The 25288-nt window shown below is 42.0% G+C and overlaps 1 protein-coding gene across 2 annotated transcripts; it reads left to right on the forward strand.

The window, feature by feature from the left end:
- The first annotated feature begins 503 nt into the window (after window positions 1–503).
- Window positions 504–8738, forward strand: LOC123160252 (DNA polymerase alpha subunit B). Of its 2 annotated transcripts, XR_006480063.1 has the most exons (18): window positions 504–754; window positions 863–938; window positions 2840–2971; window positions 3087–3456; window positions 3523–3618; window positions 3702–3781; window positions 3875–3950; window positions 4019–4186; window positions 5390–5494; window positions 5582–5677; window positions 5761–5853; window positions 6171–6212; window positions 6289–6330; window positions 6724–6854; window positions 6945–7071; window positions 7211–7368; window positions 7521–7658; window positions 8509–8738. XR_006480063.1 is itself a non-coding variant. In XM_044578060.1 (17 exons), the coding sequence occupies exons 1-16, from the start codon at window positions 676–678 to the stop codon at window positions 7361–7363; spliced, it is 1866 nt and encodes a 621-aa protein (XP_044433995.1). In that variant the 5' UTR covers window positions 504–675; the 3' UTR covers window positions 7364–7368; window positions 7521–7804. The 2 variants fall into 2 exon arrangements, 1 of the variants encoding a protein (XP_044433995.1); XM_044578060.1 differs by lacking the exon at window positions 8509–8738 and having other exon boundaries at window positions 7521–7804.
- The last annotated feature ends 16550 nt before the right edge of the window (window positions 8739–25288 follow it).

Genomic DNA, 25288 nt, shown 5'->3' on the forward strand with positions numbered 1-25288 from the left:
TCATGGCTTCAAAATTTGTTCATGAATTTGGAAAGAAAAAAATCTGCAAATTCAAAAAATATTTGCGAATATGGGAAAATCGTGAATTCAAAAAATAATCATGAATTTTAAAATGTTTATAAATTCTAAAAGAATTTTTAGCTAACTCAAAAAATATTCATAAATTCAAAATATGTCTACAGAATTCACAAAATGTTAATGATTGTTCTGTTAATTTTATAATTATTTGTGAATTTAAAAGTTGTATAAATTTGTTTTTTTTCATGATTCCAGTTTTTCTTCATGAAATCAAACAATGTTCAGGAATTAAAAAATTCTCGTGGATTCAAAAAGGCAAAAAAACGCGAATGGAAAACAAGTATTATAGAACAAAAAAACCGGTTCTTCCCGAGCAAACAGAAAAATGGGCCAGCCCATGTACCGGCGGGGCTCTCGTCAGTGCGCGGCGTTGCGCTGTTTTCCCCACGTTACCCGGGAATAGGATCCACCGCAAAATCTTTCCCGCCATTTGGCCTCTCGTGTTCCCGCCACTTCCTCCCCTGACCCCAAATCCATCCGTCCGTCCCATCCCACTCTCTCCCCCATCTCCGCCGCCGAAACCCAAATCCCCACCCGACCGAGCCGCCGCTCCCCGACGCCCCGTCCCTCCGCAGAGCCAGCCCGCCCACAGCCGCGATGGAGGAGGAGATCCGCGCGGAGTTCGAGGGCAGCGGCTTCACCATCGGCGGCGACAGCGCCCAGATCCTCTCCACGCGTAAGCAGGCGCCCCCTCGTTTCCCCGGTTTTCTTGTGCTCCATTCCGTTTGGTCGGTGCCGGCTGGTTTGCTGATGCGCGTGGTGTTGGTTCCTCTGTGTTTGGCAGTGCTGACCTACTGCGTCAACTACAAGATGAGCCCCGCGGATCTCGTCTCCAACTGGGAGGTCTACTACCTCAACAGGTCAGTCCGCATAGGATTAAAAAATTGCACAATGTTGTAATTTCTTTCACATAGAGCCGTCTAAGTTTTGATGACAATCATCGATTCTGACCTTTATTGGTACCATATCTGAAACATGTCATTTGAGTTTGGGGAAAAATGTACTACTGAATATTTGTTCTGGATATAAGCCAGTAATTCTTCAGTAATGTGATTTATGAGCATTCGATTAATCCTAGAAGAAGTAGCGATGTTTTTGTGCGATTCCTGGTACGTACATTTCATGTTTTGCTCGAATGGATATCAGTAGCGCATGGAAGCACACATCATTGCCAGGAACTCCCTAGGCCATTCAATTGTTTTAGCTGGCTCTTCGAAGCATGCAATTCGGGTCCTGTATTTACGTGTTACTTTTGATCTATGCTCTGGAATATAGTTTGGTAGCACTAGTTGCATAACATTTTTTGTCTTCCCTGTTATTTTTCTTTTCCGAATGTAAATTCCACAAAGCTACATGTATTCTGTATTAGCTATCACAATACTCCAGATTTAAGCACCTCTTTCACGTAGCTACAGATTTAAGAAGCATTTGCATCTCTTAACTTTAGATCTTAGCTTGAACCTTACATAGTGTCAGCCTGACAACCATGGCTTACACTAACCCATTATATTATGGATGTGCCACCAAGCTCCTTCCCGTATCCATCTCACTTGCAGGTGTGAAAATGGATAAATGGGTTGCGTCAGGGCCAAGTTTGAACGCCCCTGTCTGGTGCCTTTCTCTGGGGAAACTATTTTTTCTTTTGTCAACATTTCATTTTTGCATGGCCTGGCCATGAACTCATGATCACCTGCCAAAAACATGCATAGAGTTTTAGGGTTACTGTGATGAGCGGTCTGGCTGTGGTAGAGCGCTAATGAACCTTGGTTGGCCCATCTCCATGTTGCCTGGCTGATGGCATGAGGAGTGCTCCTTCGTGACACCACTGTTATGGCCCGATGTGGGCTTGGGGCACTGATATGTGGGTCAGTTTTGTCAGGGCAGTGACACAACAATCAGACCTGAAACCTGGAGTTTCGTTGAATCAAACTTGAGTTTGGTGACACATAAGCTTCTGAAATCAGTGACTATGTGAACTAGATGCTTAAATCTGTAGTGTGAAATGTCCCAATAGTCACTATATTAGCAGAGAGTAGCTAATTTTATTACATTGAAATACCACCCCCTGTTATTCAAATGTCTCGGAGAGGTAATTTGTTTCAGAAATCAGTAGCTATATGAACTAGATGCTTAAATCTGTGGTGCTTTTGTATGTGATTAGTAAAATACTGTATATATTTAGCCATCACTACCAAATTAGTGTGAAATGCCCCAATAGTCATTATATCACGGAAGAATAGCTAATTTTGTTACATTCAAATACTATCCCCTGATATTCAAATGTCTCAGTGGTATTTTTTTTTTCTGAAATCCGTAGCTAATCAAGTAGTACACCTTGAGAATAGCGGATAGACACGCGCAAAGGAGTAGATCCACCTTTGCAAGTATGATCCGCTTGTCCCTTGACGATGGAGCACTCGCCATGGTGATGTCCGTAGAGCATCACTACCTCTATATCTTTATACCTGTGGACATAATCTATCATCAAGCTTATTTGTATTTCCTGTCGAGGCGTTAAGTCTTATGCATATTTAGGCAGTGAAATGGCTGAAATCTTGTGGCTCATGTTGTATACTGGCCTGATGCACTAAGAATTCTGCCCGACGTTCATTACACCATGTCCTGTATTTTAGATTTTCTGAACTCTATCTGACAAACCATATTTGCTACAAATTACAGCTCTGGTGGAGAAACTTATATTTTGTTTTGTTCTTTATTACATGATACTGCCCAAGGAAACTGAACCAACTGATTTATGCAGGCAACTGGATGGGTTAAAGGTTGAAAGCTCATACCTGGATGGCTTTCTGTCACACCTTCAAAATGAAGTAAAGGAAAAGCTTATAAAAGAAGAAACAGACCTTCACATTTACTCCAGTAATGATGTTGACATGTTAGTTCCAAATCCAGGATTCTCTGATGTGCATTGGTTCTACTTCACTTTTAGCAAAAGTGTATACTTTTTTCTATTGTCAAGGAAAAACATAATGTAGAAGTAACTGTTGCAGGCTCTTGAGCAATACACACACAGATGAAGAGGGCTTCCTGGGCACACCAAGCACGAAACAGGAAAAGCCACATGGAGAGTCATCTAACTCCGAGCTAACTCCTCTGACAACTGAAAGGCCATCATCCACAAGAGCGGCTAAAACAAATGGTGATCGTATTACCCCTTTTGCTCAACGAGTAAATAAATTTACTCAGCATTATGTTCTGAATGCTGATAACATGGCTAGCGTGCCAAGTAAAGACGAGGTTGAAACCTCAGAAGATGAATTAATTAGAAGGATCCAACCAAGTCAAAAATGTACCTTGCAAGTTCAACGATCAAAGCCCGAACCAGGTTGCAGGTTCATGTATGACAGGATGGAAGACCGAGTAAGGGCAATACTTATTTGTTTGTTTAATTGGTACCTATAGCTGCTTATTATATTATGTTTCCAGTTTAATTACCTGGAAGATCGTATTGGAAGGTCAGCAAGATTGTTTTCTGCAACTGGGCTTTGTGGACAACCTGCAGATGCTACCCTTGCTTCAGAGGTTTGCTGCATGCCGTCTGAACTTTCCTGAGTGAACTATCATTTTTTATCTTGAAAGCAGATGCAATTATTCTTGCTTTTCAGGAGAACATGTTTGCAGTTGGCATGGTAATTTGCGATGGGGAAGGTCGTTTGAATGAAAAATCTATCTTGTTGCAGGGCAGGTAAGTGTGCTTCTTGGGCCTGTTCACCTGGACTTTTTCTGGTCACTATTTGGTTGTTTCTTTAGGCTAACTATAAGGATCAACTTTTTCTAGTGTTGAGCACTCCAGGGGACAGCGTGTACGCCTTGATTTGAAGGATATAAACCAATTCTCTTTGTTTCCTGGCCAGGTATGCACAGCTTGTTCTCATGCCATATGCATTATCTAGTGCACTATTAACATAAAGTTGAATAACAGGTTGTGGGTATTGAAGGCCACAATCCTAGTGGACACTGTTTTGTCGCATCAAAGTTGATTGATTCCATACCAGTTTCTGTGGATGATCAACTGCCTTGTGCTAAGAAACAAGCTGTTGACCATGAAGGACATCAAAATTCGAACACACTATCAAGGGTGTTGTCATTGGTTAGTCCCTGATTATTGGAGAAACATTGGAGTGCAATACCTGTTTGATTATTTATGTTATCGTTACATGCTAGCAATAAACTGATGATTTATTTACTCTAGAAGGAAAGTATGATTCAGTACTACCATGACAATGTTCATTCTATCATCAAAAAACATAGAATCATTTTATTTTCCTCTTTTCCTTGCCTTGCTATTGGAGTACCATTCACTTCACATTTTGTATTCCAAATGACTAGGAGAACGGTAGGCTGGTAGAATGTCCTTAGAACTAAGGAACTCAAATCTTTAATAGTATTTATCCTCAGAACTAATCAACTCAAATCTTAGTTATTTACTATCAATACATTTTAACAAAAAATGTACCCATGCATGAAAATTTGTCACCTACAATGTTGACACAGTAATAGGCTGTTTGGTTCGTGTCCTGGCCTGGGGAATCACACCCAGGCAGCATCATCCAACCCTGGCCTTACAAATCAAACACCTGAGATTACTGCCTAGCCATGGCAAGCTGGCCATGACAGCAACCAAACATGCACTATATGCAGCAACATATATTTCTTATACTGTCTTTACCAGACTTAGCTACATTGTTTTTATGAAAAGGACCAAACTTAGCGACATGTTATAATAATAGTGCTCACTGATAGTATATATTTTTTCTTGCAAAGGACTGCGTCTTGATGCATAGATAGATAAAGAAGGTTTTTACAGACCTGAAATGAGCCACATTACAGCGCCAAGCTCCTAAATGCAATGATCCAGGGGAAGGATCTCCCTTAGTAGGGGTGACGAAAGCCGAGAAACTGTTCTCACCCCCAGGTAGACATTGTACAGCTTCACTGTGCGGCCTGTCCACACAATATAATTCCTCCCTGAGTGCCAGTAGCCGGCAAGCAGAAATAATTGCGGGGCTTCCATTACTGGAGAAGGGGTTACAATTGTCAACTTAGTCTCTTGGAGGCAGACATGGACACGCCTGTTGTGCTGACAAGGCTCTGAACACCTGTACGCTGAGGTCGACTATTTAGCCCCCGTACATTCCACACCAACATCTTAGGTTCGTATAACACTGGAACGACGGAGACACCCGAGAGATGAGGGCGAGGTGGCCAGATCTTGGCGAGGCTACAACCTATACGTTGTTGTGATCATCATGATAATGGAGTTTTATAGTTAGTTTTCTCATTCTTCTTACAGGTCATTGCAGCAGGTCCCTTCACAACAACCGACAATCTTTTGTTCGAGCCATTGCAAGAATTACTCTCGTATGCATGCCGTAAGCAGCCCCAATTGCTCATACTGGTGAGGCCTTTGGATCCCGACCAGGAAATATTGTGTGTATTTATATGTTTCATTGCTACACATATGAATTACTATTTTTTTCCATAGATGGGACCCTTTATCGACTCTGATCATCCTGAAATCAAAAAAGGAACTTCTGACCAGAGCTTTCATGATATTTTCCATTTTGAGATTCTGAGGAAGGTAGGTAGTGACAAAAGATTCATGCCTGCAGGTTGAAAAATCCATTACTAAGTAATACTAGTTTGTTTCATATCTTTGTCCAGCTTCAAGATTTTACCCAGTATTTGGGGCATAATGTTCGCGTAATTCTTGTTCCATCTGTGCGTGATGCTCACCATGACGCTGTTTTCCCCCAGGTGTGTAGCTTTCCTCATTTAGAGACACCAGCCTTTAATTTTCTGTTTTGCAATTATAAACACAATGCTATGTTATGATGTATCAACAAATGTCTAGTCCTGCTAAACATATTTACTACCATCTTAAACCAGAACTGCCCTACATTTAGGGATTGTCTAAGCTAGGGCCTGTTAATATGTGTAACTGAACGTGCTTTATCTATTTGTGCTTTCTTTTAGCTATCGATCCACACATCTGTATTTGCTTATGATGCATCTCTTTGTTCTGTTTATTGCGAAGAACTCTAATGATATATCTGTGCTATTGCTGTCTGCAGCCTGCATTTGACTTGCATTTACCTGAAGATATGACACAACAGGTAATACATCACTCTTTATGATTAATTTTTTGCTAAATATCTAATAATTATATTCTTTTGTTCTGTTTTTATGCAGATTACTTGTCTGTCAAATCCAAGTCTGTTCAGTTCTAATGAGGTACGCCTATCAAATTGGACGAAAGAATTTATGTGATGGACACGCATACAGTTTGATGTTACACAACACAATTATGCAAGCTACAAGGCACTTGCAATAATATTTGTTAGTTATATCTATATTTATGCTCCTTTTTTCTGCTATTATGCTACGAAGTAATATTTTGAATTATGGCCATTTAGCTTACGGAAGTATTCTCTTTATGTTAGCCTTAAGATACTTATTTTATTTTCTACCTTAGTGTTACATGTTCAGGAAGAGTGAATTCCCCATTGGGCCTACTTTGTGTACCCAGCTCGGATGATGTGGATTACGTTCATGCATGTTATAAAACAAATCAATTAGCCTTATTATGTTAGCCTTCTGTACAACTGTTTGTCTTTCCTGTTCCAGATACAATTTGGCTGTTGCACGGTAGACATCTTGAAACAGCTGAGTGGTGATGAAATTTCTCGCAAGCCACCTGGAGGAAAGGCCGCAGATAGGATTGGGAGACTTGCAACACATATAGTGAAGCAACAAAGGCAATTTTGTTTCTATTAAGCAAATTTGTGTTACTCAGGACAGACGATGTTTGTAGTTCTGAATTCTTACACAACATACCCATCTTACAGCTACTACCCTCTGTATCCACCTGCTGCTGGTGTGCCCATGGACTTCTCACTTGCCAAGGAAGCATTGGAGATCCCATCAGCTCCTGATGTTCTTCTGCTTCCTTCTGATCTTGCTCCATCTGTGAAGGTAATTGTGTGATACACACTGTAATCTTGAAATTTCAAAATCGTTAGGTCATGAGGGAGCTTGATTTTTCATGTTGTACTTTTTAGCTAATTATATTTGTTTCCTGATGAAATGATATCAAGCAAACTTTGTGAAGCAGGTGCTTTCCGTAAACGAAGACACGGAGGAACATAAAAGGTTCATCTGTGTGAACCCTGGGAGGCTAGCAAAAGGTATCGGTGGAGGCACGTTTGTAGAGCTTTACTACAACGAGGACACTGAGAAGACGAAAGCCTTCATTATGCGCATCTAAGAAAGGTACGGGGTTGTAATTTATCAGTTAATGAAAATTAAACAAAGGCACTTATCTGGAAATCATCCACATCGATTATGTGTCCAGCCTTCCTCCGTGAGCAGTTTCAGCAAGGAAAATCAACTCATTTCTGACGTACTTTATTGTCACTTTGCAGAATTTGTAACATTTTCCTATTCACCAAGTACCGGACTGGAAAAATGAGACTAGTGTGAAGTACATCCGTTCTGTTCTTTTTGCCCCACTCTGCTGTGAATTGGATCCAGGGAGTCTGTAAGCCTGTATTTCTAGTTAGGTAATTCAGCTTAGTATTGGTGGAAAATATCTCCCAAACTTATTTGTAACCTGCACGTACATTTTATATTCAGCACAAACTCAACAGCCTATGTTTGGGAATTGGTCAGCTTCAATTATGCATTTATTATACTATAGCCTCTGTTCCAACCCTTGTCTTGGAAACACCGTGAAGTCATCTGACCTGAATTCTCAAACTGTGGGGGTAACAGGGGGTTGCTACACAAACAAGATAGCCCGCCCATGGACGGTGCTCACCGAGTGAACAAACATGACAGAGGATATCGGTCGTCCGCATTTGCAGTGTGTGAACCAAGAGGGTTATGAGTTAATTAACATAGATTCTTTGAGCTTCTTCACTGTAGAGCTAGTTTCACAACTTGCATCATGATACCTCCCATGCCTAGGGAAATAACCAATAAGATATATATCAAATAGGATAATTTGCTTGATACATTCCACTTTATTACATGGAGAAGAATAGAAACACCCCCTAATGCTCAGTTGATTCCTCTTCTCTGATGATGGAAACAGAGGCATATATATGATGAACTAGGTAGAGAAATCGAGTAGAGTGATAGGTGTAGTTTGACCTCAGTTTGTTTTGAAGCACAAATTATGGTCCGCCATAAAGATGGTTCGTACTCTACCATAGGAGTAAATAGAGAAGCATCAAGACTCCATAAATACTCATCTCTTATTCATTCTTTTCTAATTGCCAAATCTTTGCGCATATATCCTGGAAGCGAGAGAAATCATCCACATCCCTTATGTGGCAAGCGTTTCTCTGTGACCAGTTTCAGCAAGGAAAATCAACTAATTTCTGATGTACTTTATGTCACTTTTTGCAGAATTTGTAGCATTTTCCTATCGACCAAGTACCGGACTGGAAAGATGAGACTAGTGTGAAGTACATCCGTTCTGTTCTTAGTGCCCTACTGCTGTGAATTGGATCCAGGGAGTCCGTAAGCCTGTAATTCTAGTTAGTTAATTCACCTTAGTATTGGTGGAAAACATTCTCCGAAACTTATTTGTAACCTGTACGTACATTTTATATTCAGCACAAACTCAACATTCTATATTTGGGAATTTATCAGCTTCTATTCTCCATTCATTGTACTAAAGCCCTCTGTTCAACCCTGTCTTGGAGACACCGCGAAGTCCTCTGATTTGGATTCTCGAACTGAAACCAATTGGATTTTGATCTGTCCCAACTAGAATCGTCCATGACTTCCATGTACATCTTGGCAATGTGCATGTCTCAAATTCCCAATACAAAGAATATATTTTCTGTAAGCACATGTCGAAACAGTCTATTTTGCTGCAATTCTAGCCAGGTCAAGAAGAGACGGCTCATCATCACCTCTGAGCCAAGCCAACCACAGAATGACAAATTCATAGTGCTGCCTCCTGATGGAATCAACAAGTGTACACCGCGAAGCTTGATTATACAAGGCAAACAACATAGGTCCTCTGATGACGCGAACCAAGGGCAAAACTCAAGAACATATGGATAACTAGATCCAAACCACACGGTCAACGTACTTTCTTACAAATCCCGAACGAAAAAACATGGTGAGAGGTTTCGTCCCCAAGTTTTAAGACAAGCAATTCTTCAGTTACACATGGAGAATCTTCTCCACAAGAGGAGGTCTCCGAGTTTTCACCTTGTAAGTGGCATTGCTCTCCATGAAGAGCCATCTCCACAATGAAGGAACCCCACAAGGAGAGGGTAGATGAGCTAAGCTCTATCAATAGTTCTAATGTTATTATTTTTGAAGTTGAAGAGGAGGTGGGGGAAGAGTATGTATGGTCCACCCACAAAGGGGTAAGTGGGAAGGGAAAGATACATGGGTTGGGCCGAACTTCGTTCTCGCAGGCACGACGTGGTGGCGGGGGTGGGGGAGGGAGTTCTGGGGTTTGGAGAAATGATTTGGCTCGGAGGCTCTGAGGTGGGTCACTGACTCCAGGGCATCTCTGGGCAGCCTTCGGGTTTTCTAGAGAGCTGACCAGGAACGACAAAGGATGTTGGTCGTCCCTGCAAGCTTTCCTGGTCAGGGAGAGCGAATGTGTTAGGTTTCTAAACACGAAATTATTTGTATGCTTCTAAATATGCCAACAACATAACAGGGCGAATGCATTTGCAACGTGTGAACAGATATGATTATGAGTTAATTAACATTAGCTCTGCGAACTTCTTCACCGAAGAGCTAGTTTCACAACTTCTTGCATCCTGATACCTCCCATGCCTAGGGAAATAACCATTAAGATATCGAGTATGACAATTTGCTGGATAAATTCCACTTTATTACATGGCAGAGAATAGGAACCTACACCCCCTATAGCTTAGTTGATTTTTCTTCTCTCTGATGATGATGGAAAACGAGGCATATATATGATGGACTGGGTTGGCTGTGTGCATCAGAGATGTAGAGGCCGGGGGTTATCCTCCTTTTTGAAGAAAAAATATATGATGGACCGGGTAAAGAAATCAAGTAGAGTGATAGGGCTAGTTCGACCTCAGTTTGTTTTGAAAAAGCACAAAATGATGGGCCGCCATAAAAAAGAAGGTTAGTACTCTACCATAGAAGGAGTAAACAGAGAAGCGTCAAGACTTCATAACTACTCATCTCTTATCATTCTTCTCTACTGTATTTGCCAAATCTTTGCGCCTATATCCTGAAAGTGAAGGTAATCATCCACATCACTATGTGGCAAGCCTTTCTCTGTGACCAGTTTCAGCAAGGAAAATCAACTCATTTCTGACGTACTTAATTTTCACTTTGCAGAATTTGTAACATTTTCCTATTGACCAAGTACTGGACTGGAAAGATGAGACTAATATGAAGTACATCAGTTCTGTTCTTATCGCCCCGTTCTGCTCTGAATTAGATCCAGGGAATACGTAAGCCTGTAATTCTACTTTAGTTAATTCAGCTTAGTATTGGTGGAAAACATCTCCAAAACCTATTTGTAACATGTACGTACATTTCATATTCAGCACAAACTCAACAGTCTGTATTTGTCAGCTTAAATTCTCCATTCTTATAGTATAGCCTCTGTTTCAACCCTTGTCTTGGAAACACCGCAAAGTCATCTGGCTAGGAGGAGGCGGGGGCCGTGGAGGATAGAGTAGCGCTCAACTTCACTGTAATCAACGCCGAGCTCCTGCTCACACAACGTGTCTCGCTGCGACTCCAGTTTCATGTGTAGAGTGCGAGTAAACCACGATCAGACATCTCCCAGTCTAGCTGCTACCACCCTCCCGATGCCTATCATTCCTATCCAATGGCTGGACCGCCTGAGACAACGAGCGAAGAATTGAAAAAAAAAGGGAAGAACAAACCCAGCACCACTAGTTCTTCTAACGCTGGGAATTGTTATCTCAAATGATTTTAGGAAGGGAAGGGAGGTTGTGTGAATATGTAGGCTGTAGCTGAACTTGGAAATTAGGTGCGGAGAGTTATTCCAGTTGCAGGTTAAAAATCTGAATACTTTGAAACTATAACTTCACTTCTCATGAGAGGTGCTTCTTTCGCCAAAGTGTACTCATCCGGTAAGAAGAAGAGGATTTGATTATTTTCTACGCATGCCTCCTGCGCATGCATACTACAAAGTTGGGTGCAAGAGGCTAAGCTATCCTCGTGGAAAAACAGGCTAACGTGCAGGGAGTAAAGAAAAAGAATGTACATTTCTTGGAACTTTCTGTAAACCGATCAAGCAATCACAAATATTGATTTGTAAGAAAATGGACATATATTTCTTGGAAGTTACTGTACTCCGAGCAAGCAACCATAAATATCGATCTGTAAGAAACCCGACTCTTCTATGCAACCTGTGGGGTTGTAATCGTGGTCGTCTGCTGTCGTTGAGATGTGGTGGTCGCCCATTGTGTCTCCTTCATTCGTTGCCATCGACGAGATGCGACGACCACCTAAAATCTGCAACGAGATGGCCACCTCTCTCCATCCGGGGTTGACGTCGCTGCCATCTATGGGGTGCCTCTCGCGTGCCTCCGGCGTAGCATGCCGTCAATAGGATGTGGTAGCCGCCTACCTAGGGTCAATCTTGGTGGGAGTAGTATTAATTCCTTTGTTCGACCAGGTAAGGTGGCAACCCAACAAAGGGGCCCCACACAGGAAGCTAAGGCGATTGGGTTAAAAATGCCACTAAGGGGATATAAGTATATGAGTGATTAGAAATATTATTCTACCACTGTCTGTTGGGTTATTAACTGAAGACCGTTTCAAAAAGAAGCTCAACAATTCGAACGGTAAGCTTTTGTCATATGAATGATGACTTACCCTCATCAATGTTGTCCTTACTAGTCTACCGATGTTCAGGCTACCCTTTTTTGAGATATCTGAAGGGGTGTTAAAAAGGCTACACTTTTTATCGGTCTAGTTTCTTCCGGCAATGCGAGGAGTAGAAGCAGAAGTACACTAATGAGACATTTTGTGTAGGCCTGAGGATCAGGGTGGGTAGGGCATTGAAACCTAGAAATAAAAACAAGTGCTTACTCAGCAAATGATTGTATAAGCTACTTAACGAGGAAGACGTTTGGCAAGAGTTGTTGCATAAAAAATACCTGAACTCCAAAACATTATCCCAAGTAGATGCTAAGCCTACCCATTCATCATGTTGGAGGGGTTGGATGAAGGTCAAGTGATCCTTTTTTATGAGACGATTCTTTAGGGTTGTTGATGGCCAATTGACAAGTTTTTGGGAAGATACTTGGTTGGGTGAGACTCTATTAGCTTTACAATACCTAACTCTATATAACATTGTGTTTAGAAAATAGGATTCAGTGGCTCCTTTTCTTGGGGCTAGCCCTTTGAACATGCAATTCTACAGGGCTTTGCCAAGTGACAAATGGACTAAGTGGATTCATTTGGTTTCAATATAAGTTGATATCGATTAATCTAACTCAGAGGCCAGATTCATTCGAATGGACGTTAACCAGTAATTGTGTCTTTACTATGAAGTCGATGTATGCGGATATGATGGATTCCGAACCTATTTTTCACAGAAAACATCTTGAAAAACAAAGGTTCCTTCATAGATCGAAGTTTTCATGTGGTTTTTGCAAAGGAAGTAATTCTTACCAAAGATAATCTTGCTAAGCGTAACTGGCATGGTAGCAAAATTTTTTGTTTTCGTGATCAGGAGGAGAGACAATTCATCATTTATGCCTGTCATGTCCATTTACTACATTGATCTGGCGTACGATTCATGTTACATACAATTTAGCACCACGAACAAGTATTCCAAATTTGTTGGGGAAGTGGTTGAGTGGTATTCGTGATAAGCTGAAGGGACAAATCGGTGTGGGAGTTTGTGCAATTCTCTGGGCAATATGAATGCCGGAATGACTACATTTTTAACTGATCATCAACTCTTAATTTCTTGCAGGTTATCCATCGGGCTACAGCTTCAATCCATATCACTAGTAGAAAACAGGGCTTTGGTCCAGGCCGGGTTAGCCCATTAGTCCCGGTTCAGTCATGAACCGGGACTAATGTGAGCATTGGTTCCGGTTCATGCGGCAAAGGCATTAGTCTCGGTTCAAATGGGACCTTTAGTCCCGGTTGGTGCCACGAACCGGTACTAATGGATGCGATGCCCATTAGTACCGGTTCGTGCCAGGAACCGGTACTAATGGGGTTTGAGGCATTAGTACCGGTTCGTGGCACGAACCGGTACTAAAGGTCCCATTTTCAAACTGTACCCCCCCGGTGGATCGCCTTTTCAGTTTTGTAAAAAGCAAAAGAAAATGATAAAAACTTCAAAAATTAAAATCCTTCAAGATGTAGTTATGTTACTACATCTACTAGTTAGGAAAATTTAAAAACTTAAATTTGGACATGTTTTGCAAAAAGTGTAGGGAAAATGTAAAACGGCTATAAATTTTGCATACTATGTCAGAAAAAAACGTATAATATATCAAAATGTTCAGCACAAAAATCCGCATCCGATTTTGACAGCCTATGGCCTGTTTGCAAATTTTTACAATCCTCAAATTCTAAAAGGAAAAAAAGTTATGCTCAAATTTCAGGTTTTTTTTATTTTTTGTTAAATCTGGTCAAACTATGGTCAAATTACTTATTCAAGAAGTATTAGTGTTACTAAATAATTATTCAAGAATATTAGTGTTACTAAATAATTATTTCAGTTTTTTTTTAATTTTGGTCAAATCTGGTCAAACTGTGGTCAAACTATGGTCAAACTGTGGTCAAACAATGGTCAAACTACTTATTCAAGAAATATTAGTGTTACTAAATAATTATTTCATTGTTTTTGAATTTTGGTCAAATCTGGTCAAACCGTGGTCAAACTGTGGTCAAACTATGGTCAAACTGTGGTCAAACTACTTATTCAAGAAATATTAGTGTTACTAAATAATTATTGTTTTTAGAACAATAATTTCAAACTCAAACAGTGAAATGTGTGACTTCATGCTCAAGCTAAATTCCCGAGGGTTAATAGGATTGACATCTTACTATTGTCAGGACACTACTAGGAAAAGGCATGCTAGTGGCGCACCAGTTTTGCCTTCTAATGGCGCACTACTCGTGCGCCACTAGCATCACGGCATTAGAAATTAAATTCTAATGGCGTACCACTGGTGCGTCATTAGTATTGCCCACAGTGCGTCATTAGTGTGATTATCACAGTGCGCCATTAGTGTCTTGTGTGGTGCGCCACTAGTATCTGGCATACTAATGGCACACCACATGAAAGTGCGCTATTAGTAACAATTTTTTTATTTTTTTTCATTTTTTCTTAATCTCAGGTCACTATTTCACATATGAGATATCCAACACACACACATATATATATACAACAAGCATCCATATAACAATCATATCCAACACTCAAGTTTCATCATATATACATACATAGCCAACACATAGTTCCACCGTTACGTATTACAAAAGTTTCACATTGTTCATCCAACACCGTTATCCATCAATTCACAAAAGTTTCACATTGATACAAAATAAAAACACAAATGGAAAAGAAGCACTCCATCCATACAAGCTTCCGTGAATTAAATCAAATCTGCAAAATGATAAACAAGAAGTTAGAAGAAGAAGAAGAAGAAGAGAAGAAGAAGAAGAAGACTAGAAGAATATTAGAAGAAGAAGAACACTAGAAGAATACTAGAAGAAGAATAAGAAGAAGAAGAAGAAGAAGAAGACTATAAGCTTATTATGTAAACTTGATCATTTTGTGCTAACATAAGTAATTTTGGAGCTAACCTATAGGAAACTAAGCATATAATCTCTAAGTTAGCATATTAGAGCCAACTTAGGTAAAATGAAGCTAACATATGTCATTTTGGAAAAGAAGAAGAATAAGAAGAAGACTATAAGCTTATTATGTAAACTTGATCATTTTGTGCTAACATAAGTAATTTTGGAGCTAACCTATATGAAACTAAGCATATAAGCTCTAAGTTAGCATATTAAAGCCAACTTAGGTAAAATGAAGCTAACATATGTCATTTTGGAAAAGAAAAAGAATAAGAAGAAGACTAGAAGCTTATTATGTAAACTTGATCATTTTGTGCTAACATAAGTAATTTTGGAGCTAACCTATAGGAAACTAAGCATATTAGCTCTATGTTAGCATATTAGAGCCAACTTAGGTAAAATGAAGCTAACATATGTCATTTTGGAAAAGATGAAGAATAAGAAGAGACTATAAGCTTATTATGTAAATTTGATCATTTTGTGCTAACATAAGTAATTTTGGAGCTAACCTATAGGAAACTAAGCATATTAGAGATAACATAGGTAACTAAGTATATATATATATATATATATATATATATATATATATATATATATATATATATCATTTTGGAGATCTGACATACCTGACATAGTTCAGTTCTCATTGTTCTTCTCCTTCTCCTTCCTCAGCCTGATGTGCCAAGAGCGGCGAGTCGGTGGAGGCAGTTGTGGGATGTAGTCTTCTACCACAATTGGCGTGGTCATGTCGCCCAGCTGTGGGATCGCCGGCGCCACCACCGATGCGTGGTCATTGTCAGGCACCACCACTATCGCGAGGCCACCTTCAGGAAGGACGGGCACGACCATCGCTAGGTCATCCTCATCCACCACCATCTCTTGCCCATGGTCAGCCACCACCATCTCTTGCCCATGGTCAGCCACCACCATCTCTTGCCCTTGGCCAACCACCACCAGTGCTAGGTCATCCTCAGCCTGATGCCCATCGTCATCCTGCAGCTCCTCATCCCCACTCTGCTCCTCTTCCCCCCCACTCCAGTCCGGATCATCCTTCTTGTTGGCTTTGCTGCTGCCAGAATCGCTGCTGCTTTCGCTAAAGCCAGAATCGCTGTTGCTTTTGCTACAGCCATAATCGCTGCTGCTTTGGCTGTAGCCAGTGTCGCTGCTGCTGCTCCCATTGCCTGTCCAAATGCAACAATGACCGTTAACAATCGATGTGAGACAAAGCCAAATGTAGAGGAATAAGAAGAGGCAGAACGTACTGGCATCATCATCGTCAGCGTAGTGCATGCGACACATAGTCACGTTGAACACCTTCATGATGAGCATGGTGGCGTCGTCATCGTACCTGAAGGAAGGAAGTACCCCAGCCGTAGGTCGTAGGCACGGTAGAACTTCTCCCATCCACGATACAAGTACATGTGGCCCTCCTTGATCACCAACTCCACATCCCACAGCCCGTAAAACCCGCTGCCGGCCTGTCGCAGCTTCACATTATTTGGCGGATCTTCACCCAGCATGTTTATTAAACTGTCAGGCAGCCTCTGCAGTTTGGGACAATGAGTAATGTAGAAAACAACAGATATCATAATGAGATGGGTGAAGGGGAGATCTCTCCTTTTATATACCTGTGTCATGTATGATACTGAAGTCCCAAGTATGTTACTGAAGAACTTGGAAGCATCCAACTCGTACTGCGGTGTGGCAGAGCGGCGGTGGCTGCTTCCCCCATCTCTAATAAGCAGCATAAGAGACCAATTAGTACCCTTACAACAGATCATAAAACATGGATGAAAATAACCACTCTATATCAAGTTTATCCAAGCAAAATATCTCATTGTGAAAGCAGTGGACAAAGTAACGGAGAGTAAGCTGGACAACAAGCACAACAAATAAAAAGAAATAGGAATGATAACAGGCTGTACTAAAAGACCAATTGTACTGGACTATAAATTAGGGTAACAATGACACAGAAGATGGGAGCACCTAGTACACATTAGCAAAACAAAAAGGTACCACGCTTAAAAGGAAAGACCTATGCAAACACCTCATATTAATAAGGTTGCTTGAACAAGTGTTATCTATCAATACATTTGGGGATTAGCACTAACAATTCAGAAGACCAAATGCTAACAAGGCAATTAACTAACTTGTTCAGTTACAGAGTAAGCTCATCTGCAGCCCCATCATGATAACCACAAAGAGGAATGTCCACAGACAAACCTTTGGTTAAACAAGGTATATATGGTCTCAGTTCATCTCTCAATTCACCAACATGACTGATAGGCATCTTAATACATCTACCTGGTTCAGAAAAAGTATGCAAACAACATTGCAACCGATGATATCACAATCACAGTGCCATTCTAAACCAATAGCACATTTGATTCAAGGTATGAGGTGGGTCGGCCAAACCCTTTTTTTGGAACAAAGGCTGGGTAAACTAAACCTGACCAAAGCATTAACCCTGCAAACTAGGATTGAAACAACCAACCAAAAAGGTTGAATTAGCTGGTCCCCAAGAATTAGTGTTCTAAATTCCAATTTTGTAGTGCTGACTAGCTTAGCAAGCAATAACTTAAGCTAATGATGTTACTTCCGAAGCATAAAATGAAAGCAAACCCAGTTATCTAACTCGAATCGAACGCAACCTAAGTGAGCAGCACAAAATTCACCGACACTAAGAAACCATGGTTAGATCGATACAAAGTACTACATCTTGACCCATGGGTGAGCCTTTTCTTGTTCTGCTTTTTCTTTCTTCTCCTTCCTCCTCCTCTTATCCTTCTTCCTTTCTTGTTCTGTTTTTCAACTTTTTTCTTATTCTTCTTCCTTTTTTTCCTTTTTCCTCTTCTTCTACTTCTTCTTTTTTTCAACTTTCTTCTTCTTCTAATTATCTAAACCTAAATCTAGCACTAACCTAAACCAACCACTAACCTAAACCTATTAATAACCTAATTAAACCTAAACAACAAAGAAAAACAGTAGAAAAAAACAAAAAAATGCTCACCTTGGCTCCGGAGGCAGGGGGTGGTGGTGGACGGCCGCGGTTAGGGCAGCGGCGGCGGGCCTAGCTCCGGGGGGGGGGGGAGGCGGACACAGGGGGCCCGTGGCGAGCCTGGCTCCGGGGGCGGCGCGGGCGCAGGGGCCGACGGGCAGGTGGTGGGGGCGGCGGGGCACCAGGGGGGGGGGGGCGCCGGGGCGGTGGCGGGTGGTGGGGGCGCCGGGGCGAGGGGCGGTGGGGCCAGGGGGCAGTGGCGGGTGGCGGCGGCGGCGGGTGGTGGGGCAAGGGGGCGACGAGGGGAGGGGGGCAACGGGGCGAGGGGAGGTGGGGCGACGGGGCGAGGGGAGGTGGGGCAAGGGGGCGGCGAGGGAAGGGGGGGCGACGGGGCGGGGGGGGGGGGGGTGGGGCTCGGCATTACTAACAATTTTTGTTTTCAAAACTACTAATGGCGCACGGTGGGTGTGGTGCGCCATTACTATGTCAACTAGTAATGGCGCACTATACAACGGTGCGCCATTAGTAACAATTTTTTTATTTTTTTTCAAAACTACTAATGGCGCACCAGGCACCAGGTGCGCCATTAGTTATTACTAATGACGCACCAACACATGGTGCGCCATTAGTATATAGTAATGACGCACCACATGTCTGGTGCGCCATTAGTGGCCATATCATCTATAGCCCTTTTCCTAGTAGTGGGAAAACAACAAGTGCAGACTTGGAAACGAGGGAGAATAGAACCCGGAAGTTAAGCGTGCTCAGGCTGGAGTAGTGAGATGTGTGACCGTCCGGGAAGTTAGATGATTTGGAATGATGAGGGGTGATTAGAGATCAGAGGTTAAATTGAGCAGTGATGAGGGTGATTAGAGATTAGAGGTTAAAATAATTTAGAAATTTGAAAATAAAAAAAAATTCAAAAAAAATTCAAAAAGAAAAATTTCAAAAAAAAATCATAAAATTTTCTTTAGTACCGGTTGGTGTTACCAACCGGGACTAAAGGTGGACCTCCAGACAGCGGCCACGTGGACGGCCTTTAGTCCCGGTTCGTGTAAGAACCGGGACTAAAGGGGGAGGCTTTAGTAACGACCCTTTAGTCCCGGTTCCAGAACCGGGACTAAAGGCCCTTATGAACCGGGACAATAGGCCCTATTTGTACTAGTATATGATGTCATCACTGCAGCATGTGGATGCGCAAGCGCATATGGCCTCCGGGTGGAATAGCTTATGCAGGGCTTATTCAACCAGTTTGGCAGGCGAGCCCATTATAGATTATGTGGATGAGCTATTAATCTCAAGTATGACCCGTTGTAGTCATGTTTTCTTTTTATTTGCCTAATTTTCTGGCACTCTATGACTTGAACTTGCTTCGCGTTTATTAAAATGGCTATGTGCATCTTGTGATGCAGAGGCCGGGGTACTCCCCTTTTCGAAAAAATGATGTTTGTTGGGTAATTATAAATTTGAACCTTACATGTTTATTCTAATTTCCTTCTTGTCAAATAGAATTACTAGTTTGCCAATTTTCTTACTATTATTAAGGTTCTTTTAATTTGAAAACTAGATACTAAGTTTATGCCTGGATTCTAGGAGCTAAGAGAGATAAGCTGCAGGACTTCCACATTTGCATCAGAAACTTACTATAGGCAGTACACATCTCGGTATCTTGAGGATCATATGCATGGCGTTGACTAGAAAAATCATCTATTTGACTAATCTATGATGCATATGTTTAAAATTTTATATGGTGCTCTCTATCAAAGCAAAATTAACTAATATCCATGTTTCCATTTTGTTGATATGTGTGCAACATGTCAACAAGGGTACCTCACTACCTCCCGCTTGGCTGCAAATTCGACATGCAGAAACTTACTATAGGCAGTACACATCTCGGTATCTTGAGGATCATATGCATGACATTGACTACAAAAATCATCTATTTGACTAATCTATGATGCATATGTTTAAAATTTTATATGGTGCTCTCTATCAAAGCAAAATTAACTAATATCCATGTTTCCATTTTGTTGATATGTGTGCAACATGTCAACAAGGGTACCTCACTACCTCCCGCTTGGCTGCAAATTTGACATGCAGAAACTTACTATAGGCAGTACACATCTCGGTATCTTGAGGATCATATGCATGGCGTTGACTACAAAAATCATCTATTTGACTAACCTATGATGCATATGTTTAAAGTTTTATATGGTGCTCTCAATCAAAGCAAAATTAACTAATATCCATGTTTCCACTTTGTTGATATGTGTGCAACATGTCAACAAGGGTACATCACTACCTCCCGCTTGGCTGCAAATTCGACATGCAATCTCCCCCTAAAAATGATCATAATGTCCTATATGTCTTTCTCTATACTCCTCTCTACTTACTCATGGCCTGCCACCCGTCTTCATTCTCTTAAAATTTCAGCTACCTTTTTCACGCTTTCTTTGCCATCTCAGCTTTGCTTGTAAGTTGATTACAAGGCTTCCTCTCCCCCCCAATCTTCCCAACCACTTAATATTTTGCTTTTGCAAGCTCACTGGCCTAACCATTCATGCTCGATGCCTCGATGGGAATGGGAGGTACCGGGACATGAAAACAAAGACACATCATAGTGTGCTGATACCCTTCAATTAGCTTTACTATCTTTTTCTTGTATTTCTCGTAATAAACTGCTTAGATATAATAAGCTGCCAATTTGGCTAGAACTGAGAAGAAAATTCCTGCCAACACTTGCAGACTTCTTTTTTTTTTTTTCGAGAAAGGCTTTGCTTCTGACACTAAAACAACTACATCTAAATTGTAGGTCAGATAGGATTTTTGCTCGTTAGCGTGTATCTTTCGGTGTGACCATTTGACTGGTAAGACAACATTTCAGCTATAGCAGCTTTTATTAGTGTGTAGAGCATATACAACCGAACTCCTCATATCCTCTCCAAACATCCGGGCAGACAGCCCGGTCATCGCCCGGATAAGAGAGAGAAAGAAAAAAGGCACCCAACTAGACCTCTCATGTTGTCCTCATATGGCGGGCTGTCCGCAAATCCCCACATCCAGCCATATATGGTGAGGATATGGGGATGTCCCAGCGTGTCCGGTCAATCCTCCACGTAGGATGAGGCTTACCACCTTTTCTCTTTCTTTTCTCTCTCTTTTCATCCCATCCATCATATGCATGTCACTGGACAATTCAGGGACAAAGTAGGAGACATGGTTACATGCCTACACAAATGGGGGCTTGGACGGACATATGTACGAACACTGGGCGGATGCGTCTACAGATGTTTGAGAGGCCAAATTTGCTCATTATGATTGTAGGTGTCCTTATCTCCTGCAACAATACAAATTGGAAGACTCTACGTGTGAGCACATATGAACGTGCACACTCAGGCCTGTCAATGAGGATGTGTGAGCTATGCGGTTGCGCGGGGTTCCCCAAAATTGAGGGGTCAGACCCAAGCGACGACAAGCATGGTGTCAAACGGGTTGAGTTGAACCCGTAGGAAGTGAGCCTGGTCGCGTCCAGTTAAAGGATCTTGGTTCCTATGTAATCGGGAGTAGGTGAGGAGGAGGGCATCGAATTAGATGGATGTAGCCTGAACTTCTCCCCTCTGCTGTTCTTCTTCTTTACCAAAACTCATCTTTGTTTGTACCTTAGATTGTACTGAATACCTTCCCCAAATTCGCTTGGTGTGACACCACCGAATATTCAAAATAACAAAAAAAAAAGAACTAGACCAGCAAGGGAAGAAGCCCCTACTGATTTTTTTAATAAAGAAGGAGATGTGAGACCCGTGTAAGAACCGAGGTTCGAACACGCGCCGGCTGGGAGGAAGCACTCCCCCTGACCACTGAGCTAAATATTCAAAATAACTACAAAATGAAATCAAGAAAATATCAAACATGTCGTTAATGATTTGGCTAATATTGTGTTATGCCGCAGAGGAAATTCTTTGCCGGAATCTCAATTCGGGGGCGGAAGAATAAAACTCAATCTAAGGGCAAATTGTGAGCATAGCTCAACAATGCGTGGGACGTTGGGCCCAGTAGGAAAGGCCGGCGCCATAACACGTCAATGAGAGTCAATAAGCACCTAACCAATTAAGGATTAAGAACAGTTTGCCTCGCCGACCTCGACCTTGCTGCGCCATGTCCAATGAACATTGCATTGCATGGAACAGCTGCTGCCTGCTGCCAGGTTTAGTGGATCTGCACCTCCACGAAAGCGATGGAGGACTGCGACATCGCGAGTAATTGAAATCTCTCAAGAATGATAATGTGCCGTTGGTCACACACTAGTAGACTAATGATGGACGCATCTGCTGTCTTGTTTTGCTCGGATGTAGTACATCCCTCAATGTCATGTGTATAACCCCACTTACCACATATACATATAGTGACTGACACATACATATATACGACATACTGAACAAACGCATGTTATTATGGTCCTACAGACACGTATATATAACCGATAAAGGCTGGAGATACTAGTACAGTAGTGTGTACTAGAGTTTTAGTTCAGCATCAGCATCATGCCCAAGCAGTTGCGATGCACAAGCGCGTGTGGATGTCTCCCAGTGATGTTGTAGTTGGACGGATGAGGTCTCTTCACCGATCACTTCAGCACATTAATTTGCACGCCCCTTTTGAAATGTATTGTTGGTCACAAGCATGCTCATGCATCCAATCCAATGCCCCTTTTGCACTTTAATTTTTATAGCATCCGTCCAAAAACAAATGTATAAAATCACAGGGAATCTTTGGACTAACTGCAGAGGTTAAAAGACCAGAGAATGTTCCCATGATTAACTCATCATAGCTACTAATGCATCCACCACCCATGCTTAGCAGATTTTTGATTGTGCTTACTGGAAGTGAGAGGTATAACTGACAACCTACTTCTGAAAGGGTTGTAATATATATATGAAGTTCATTTCCAAGGATATGCCCTGAAAAGGGCATGTTACTTAATTACTTCGAGTCCTACTCCCCGAAAAGGGCATGTTACTTAATTACTTCCAGTCCTACTCATTTAATCATTTTTGTAGTCATGGCCGGTTTGAAGTTATGGCTGACCCCGCGTTTACTTCATCTCAGCAAGCTTGCCTTTGCAACTTGCAAGCGTCATATGCTACTAGACAGCTAAGTACTATGAAACAGAGTGATATCTTGCAAGGCTCTCCCAAAGTGAGCTTAGAAGGCACCTCCATCTCGGTGGGCTCTGGCGCCTCGACCTTGTTTTGGCTTGATAGGTGGCTAGGGGACTCCCCCCTGGCCGCCCGGTTCCCCATCCTCTTCGACATTGTAGTTGACCCTCGGGTCTCGGTCGAGGCGGCCCTTATTGACTTAGGGCGCCTCGCGTTTCGTCGTCCTTTTGGCCCTGCCGAGGTGGCTGCTTGGGATGTCCTCCTCCAGGACATCGCCCTGTTGCCTATGGACGTGGCTGACTCTTCGGATGCCATCTCCTGGCGTCTGGATTCCTCAGGCCGCTTCTCCACCAAGTCCCTTTACGCGGCTATTGCCCCATCAGTTGCCCCGGAGCCATTCGGCCTTATCTGGGACATCCGCCTCCCACTTAAGATCCGGATCTTCTTGTGGCAATGGATCCGCGGCCGCCTACCGTCCGGCGTGGAGGTCCTCAAGCGCCATGGGCCTGGGGATGGGATGTGCCCCCTATGTGACACGGCGGAGGATGCCAATCACATCTTCTTCTCCTGTTGCACGGCACAGTTCCTATGGGCGTGTTTTCGCGAAACGGTTGGGGGACAGTGGTGTTATAACAACTTCCCCGACTTGCTTGCGGAAATCCAGGCCTCCCCTCCACGCTACAGACATATTAGATGGCTGTGCGTTGGGGTGCTGGCTTGGACGTTGTGGACGGTTCGCAATAAGCTTGTCATTCAGAAGGTGCCTCTTCGACGTGCGACTGACTCCATCTTCAAAATATGTGGTTACTTGCAGCTCTGGCGGCCGCTTAGCCGCCCTCCGGACCGGGATGCCATCGACAGACTCCTCTCCGACCTTCGTTCGTTGGCCTTCCGCCTGGCTCCGCCGCTCCCGCCGCCTCCCCCGGAGCCCGACTAGAGGCGTCTCTCTCCCGGCGTGTGTGCCGCTTTTTGTGTGTGTGTTGGGCTTGTTGAGCTGTGCCCTCAGCACTAACCCTTGATGCTTGTTTGTTCCTGGACTATGTGTGTGTGTGTGAACCTTGATGGTGTGAATCTTGTGGATGTTGGCTTTGGCATTGGCTTTATCTATAAAGCGGGGCGTGAGCCTTTTTCGGTAGAAGGGAGAAGATGAGCATGGAAAAATACGCTACCAGCTGAGATGTGTAGAGTGTTAGTAAACCACCACCAGTCCGCCGCCGTCCTTTTTGCTACCTTTCTCCCGATACCTATCACTCCCATCCAATGGCTAGGTTGCTGAGAAAGCGAGGGAAAGACAACAAACCTACCACCATCGCTAATTCTTACAATTAATGCCATGAAATTGACATTGTAAAAAAGACGTTGGGACATGAAGGGAGGTTGTGTAAACATGTAGGCGGTAGCTGTACTTAAAATTTTCTTTGTAATGAAGGTGAGAGATTTGATGACATGGAGAGCATGGGTCACGTACAATATTAGGTCAGGAGAGTTATTCCAATTGTTGGTTCAAAATATGACTAGTTTTAAACTATAAAACTTTGGTAATCTTTAATGGACCTGAATCCTTTTTTTATAATTAATGACCATTTCTAAAATATGTGAACACCTTTTTCAATTAGATAAATGTTTTTCAAAATATGTGAACACTTCTTTAATCACATGAACATTTTGTAAATTAAATGATCATTTTCTTAAAATACGTGAACTCATTTTTCGAATACATGTTTGTAGAAGTACATGCATTTTATATCTGTGAATATTTTTAACTATTTTATTAAATATAATATAATTGTGTAATATAATATATATAGTTTAGATTTGTGAATGATAGGAAGAATAAATTGTTCCTATTTTCCTATTTGTCCACACTAATTGCAGCCCATTCAGCCCCGAGTATGTCACATCGCGACGTACATGGGTTCATAGCAAGGAACAAGAAAATGAGTTCAACGGTTGTGATGATTTTTGCCCGGTTTTTCATAATTAACTGGACAATATAGTTTTCTCTGGGTTTATCTGTATTAACCAAGCAACTCTTTTCTTCTTAATGAATGCAGGAATCATGCCATTTCAAAAACTTCACTTCTTTGTAGACTATAAATAAATATATTTCTTTATGAAATTCTACATATGTGTAATGGAATGAGCATCTCTATTTACTAAGCAGCTCGAAGACGGTCAGATCCTTGCTGTCTACAAAGGAGCCAAGCCTTCACTTGGTGCC

The sequence above is a fragment of the Triticum aestivum genome, chromosome 7B, assembly GCF_018294505.1.
Source record: "Triticum aestivum cultivar Chinese Spring chromosome 7B, IWGSC CS RefSeq v2.1, whole genome shotgun sequence".
Lineage (NCBI taxonomy): Eukaryota > Viridiplantae > Streptophyta > Magnoliopsida > Poales > Poaceae > Triticum > Triticum aestivum.

Coding starts and splice junctions, on each gene's coding strand:
- LOC123160252 (XM_044578060.1), top strand. CDS start 676: ATGGAGGAGGAGATCCGCGCGGAGTTCGAGGGCAGCGGCTTCACCATC. Junction 755..862: donor CGCCCAGATCCTCTCCACGC/GTAAGCAGGCGC, acceptor TGTGTTTGGCAG/TGCTGACCTACTGCGTCAAC. Junction 3,457..3,522: donor ATGACAGGATGGAAGACCGA/GTAAGGGCAATA, acceptor TTATGTTTCCAG/TTTAATTACCTGGAAGATCG.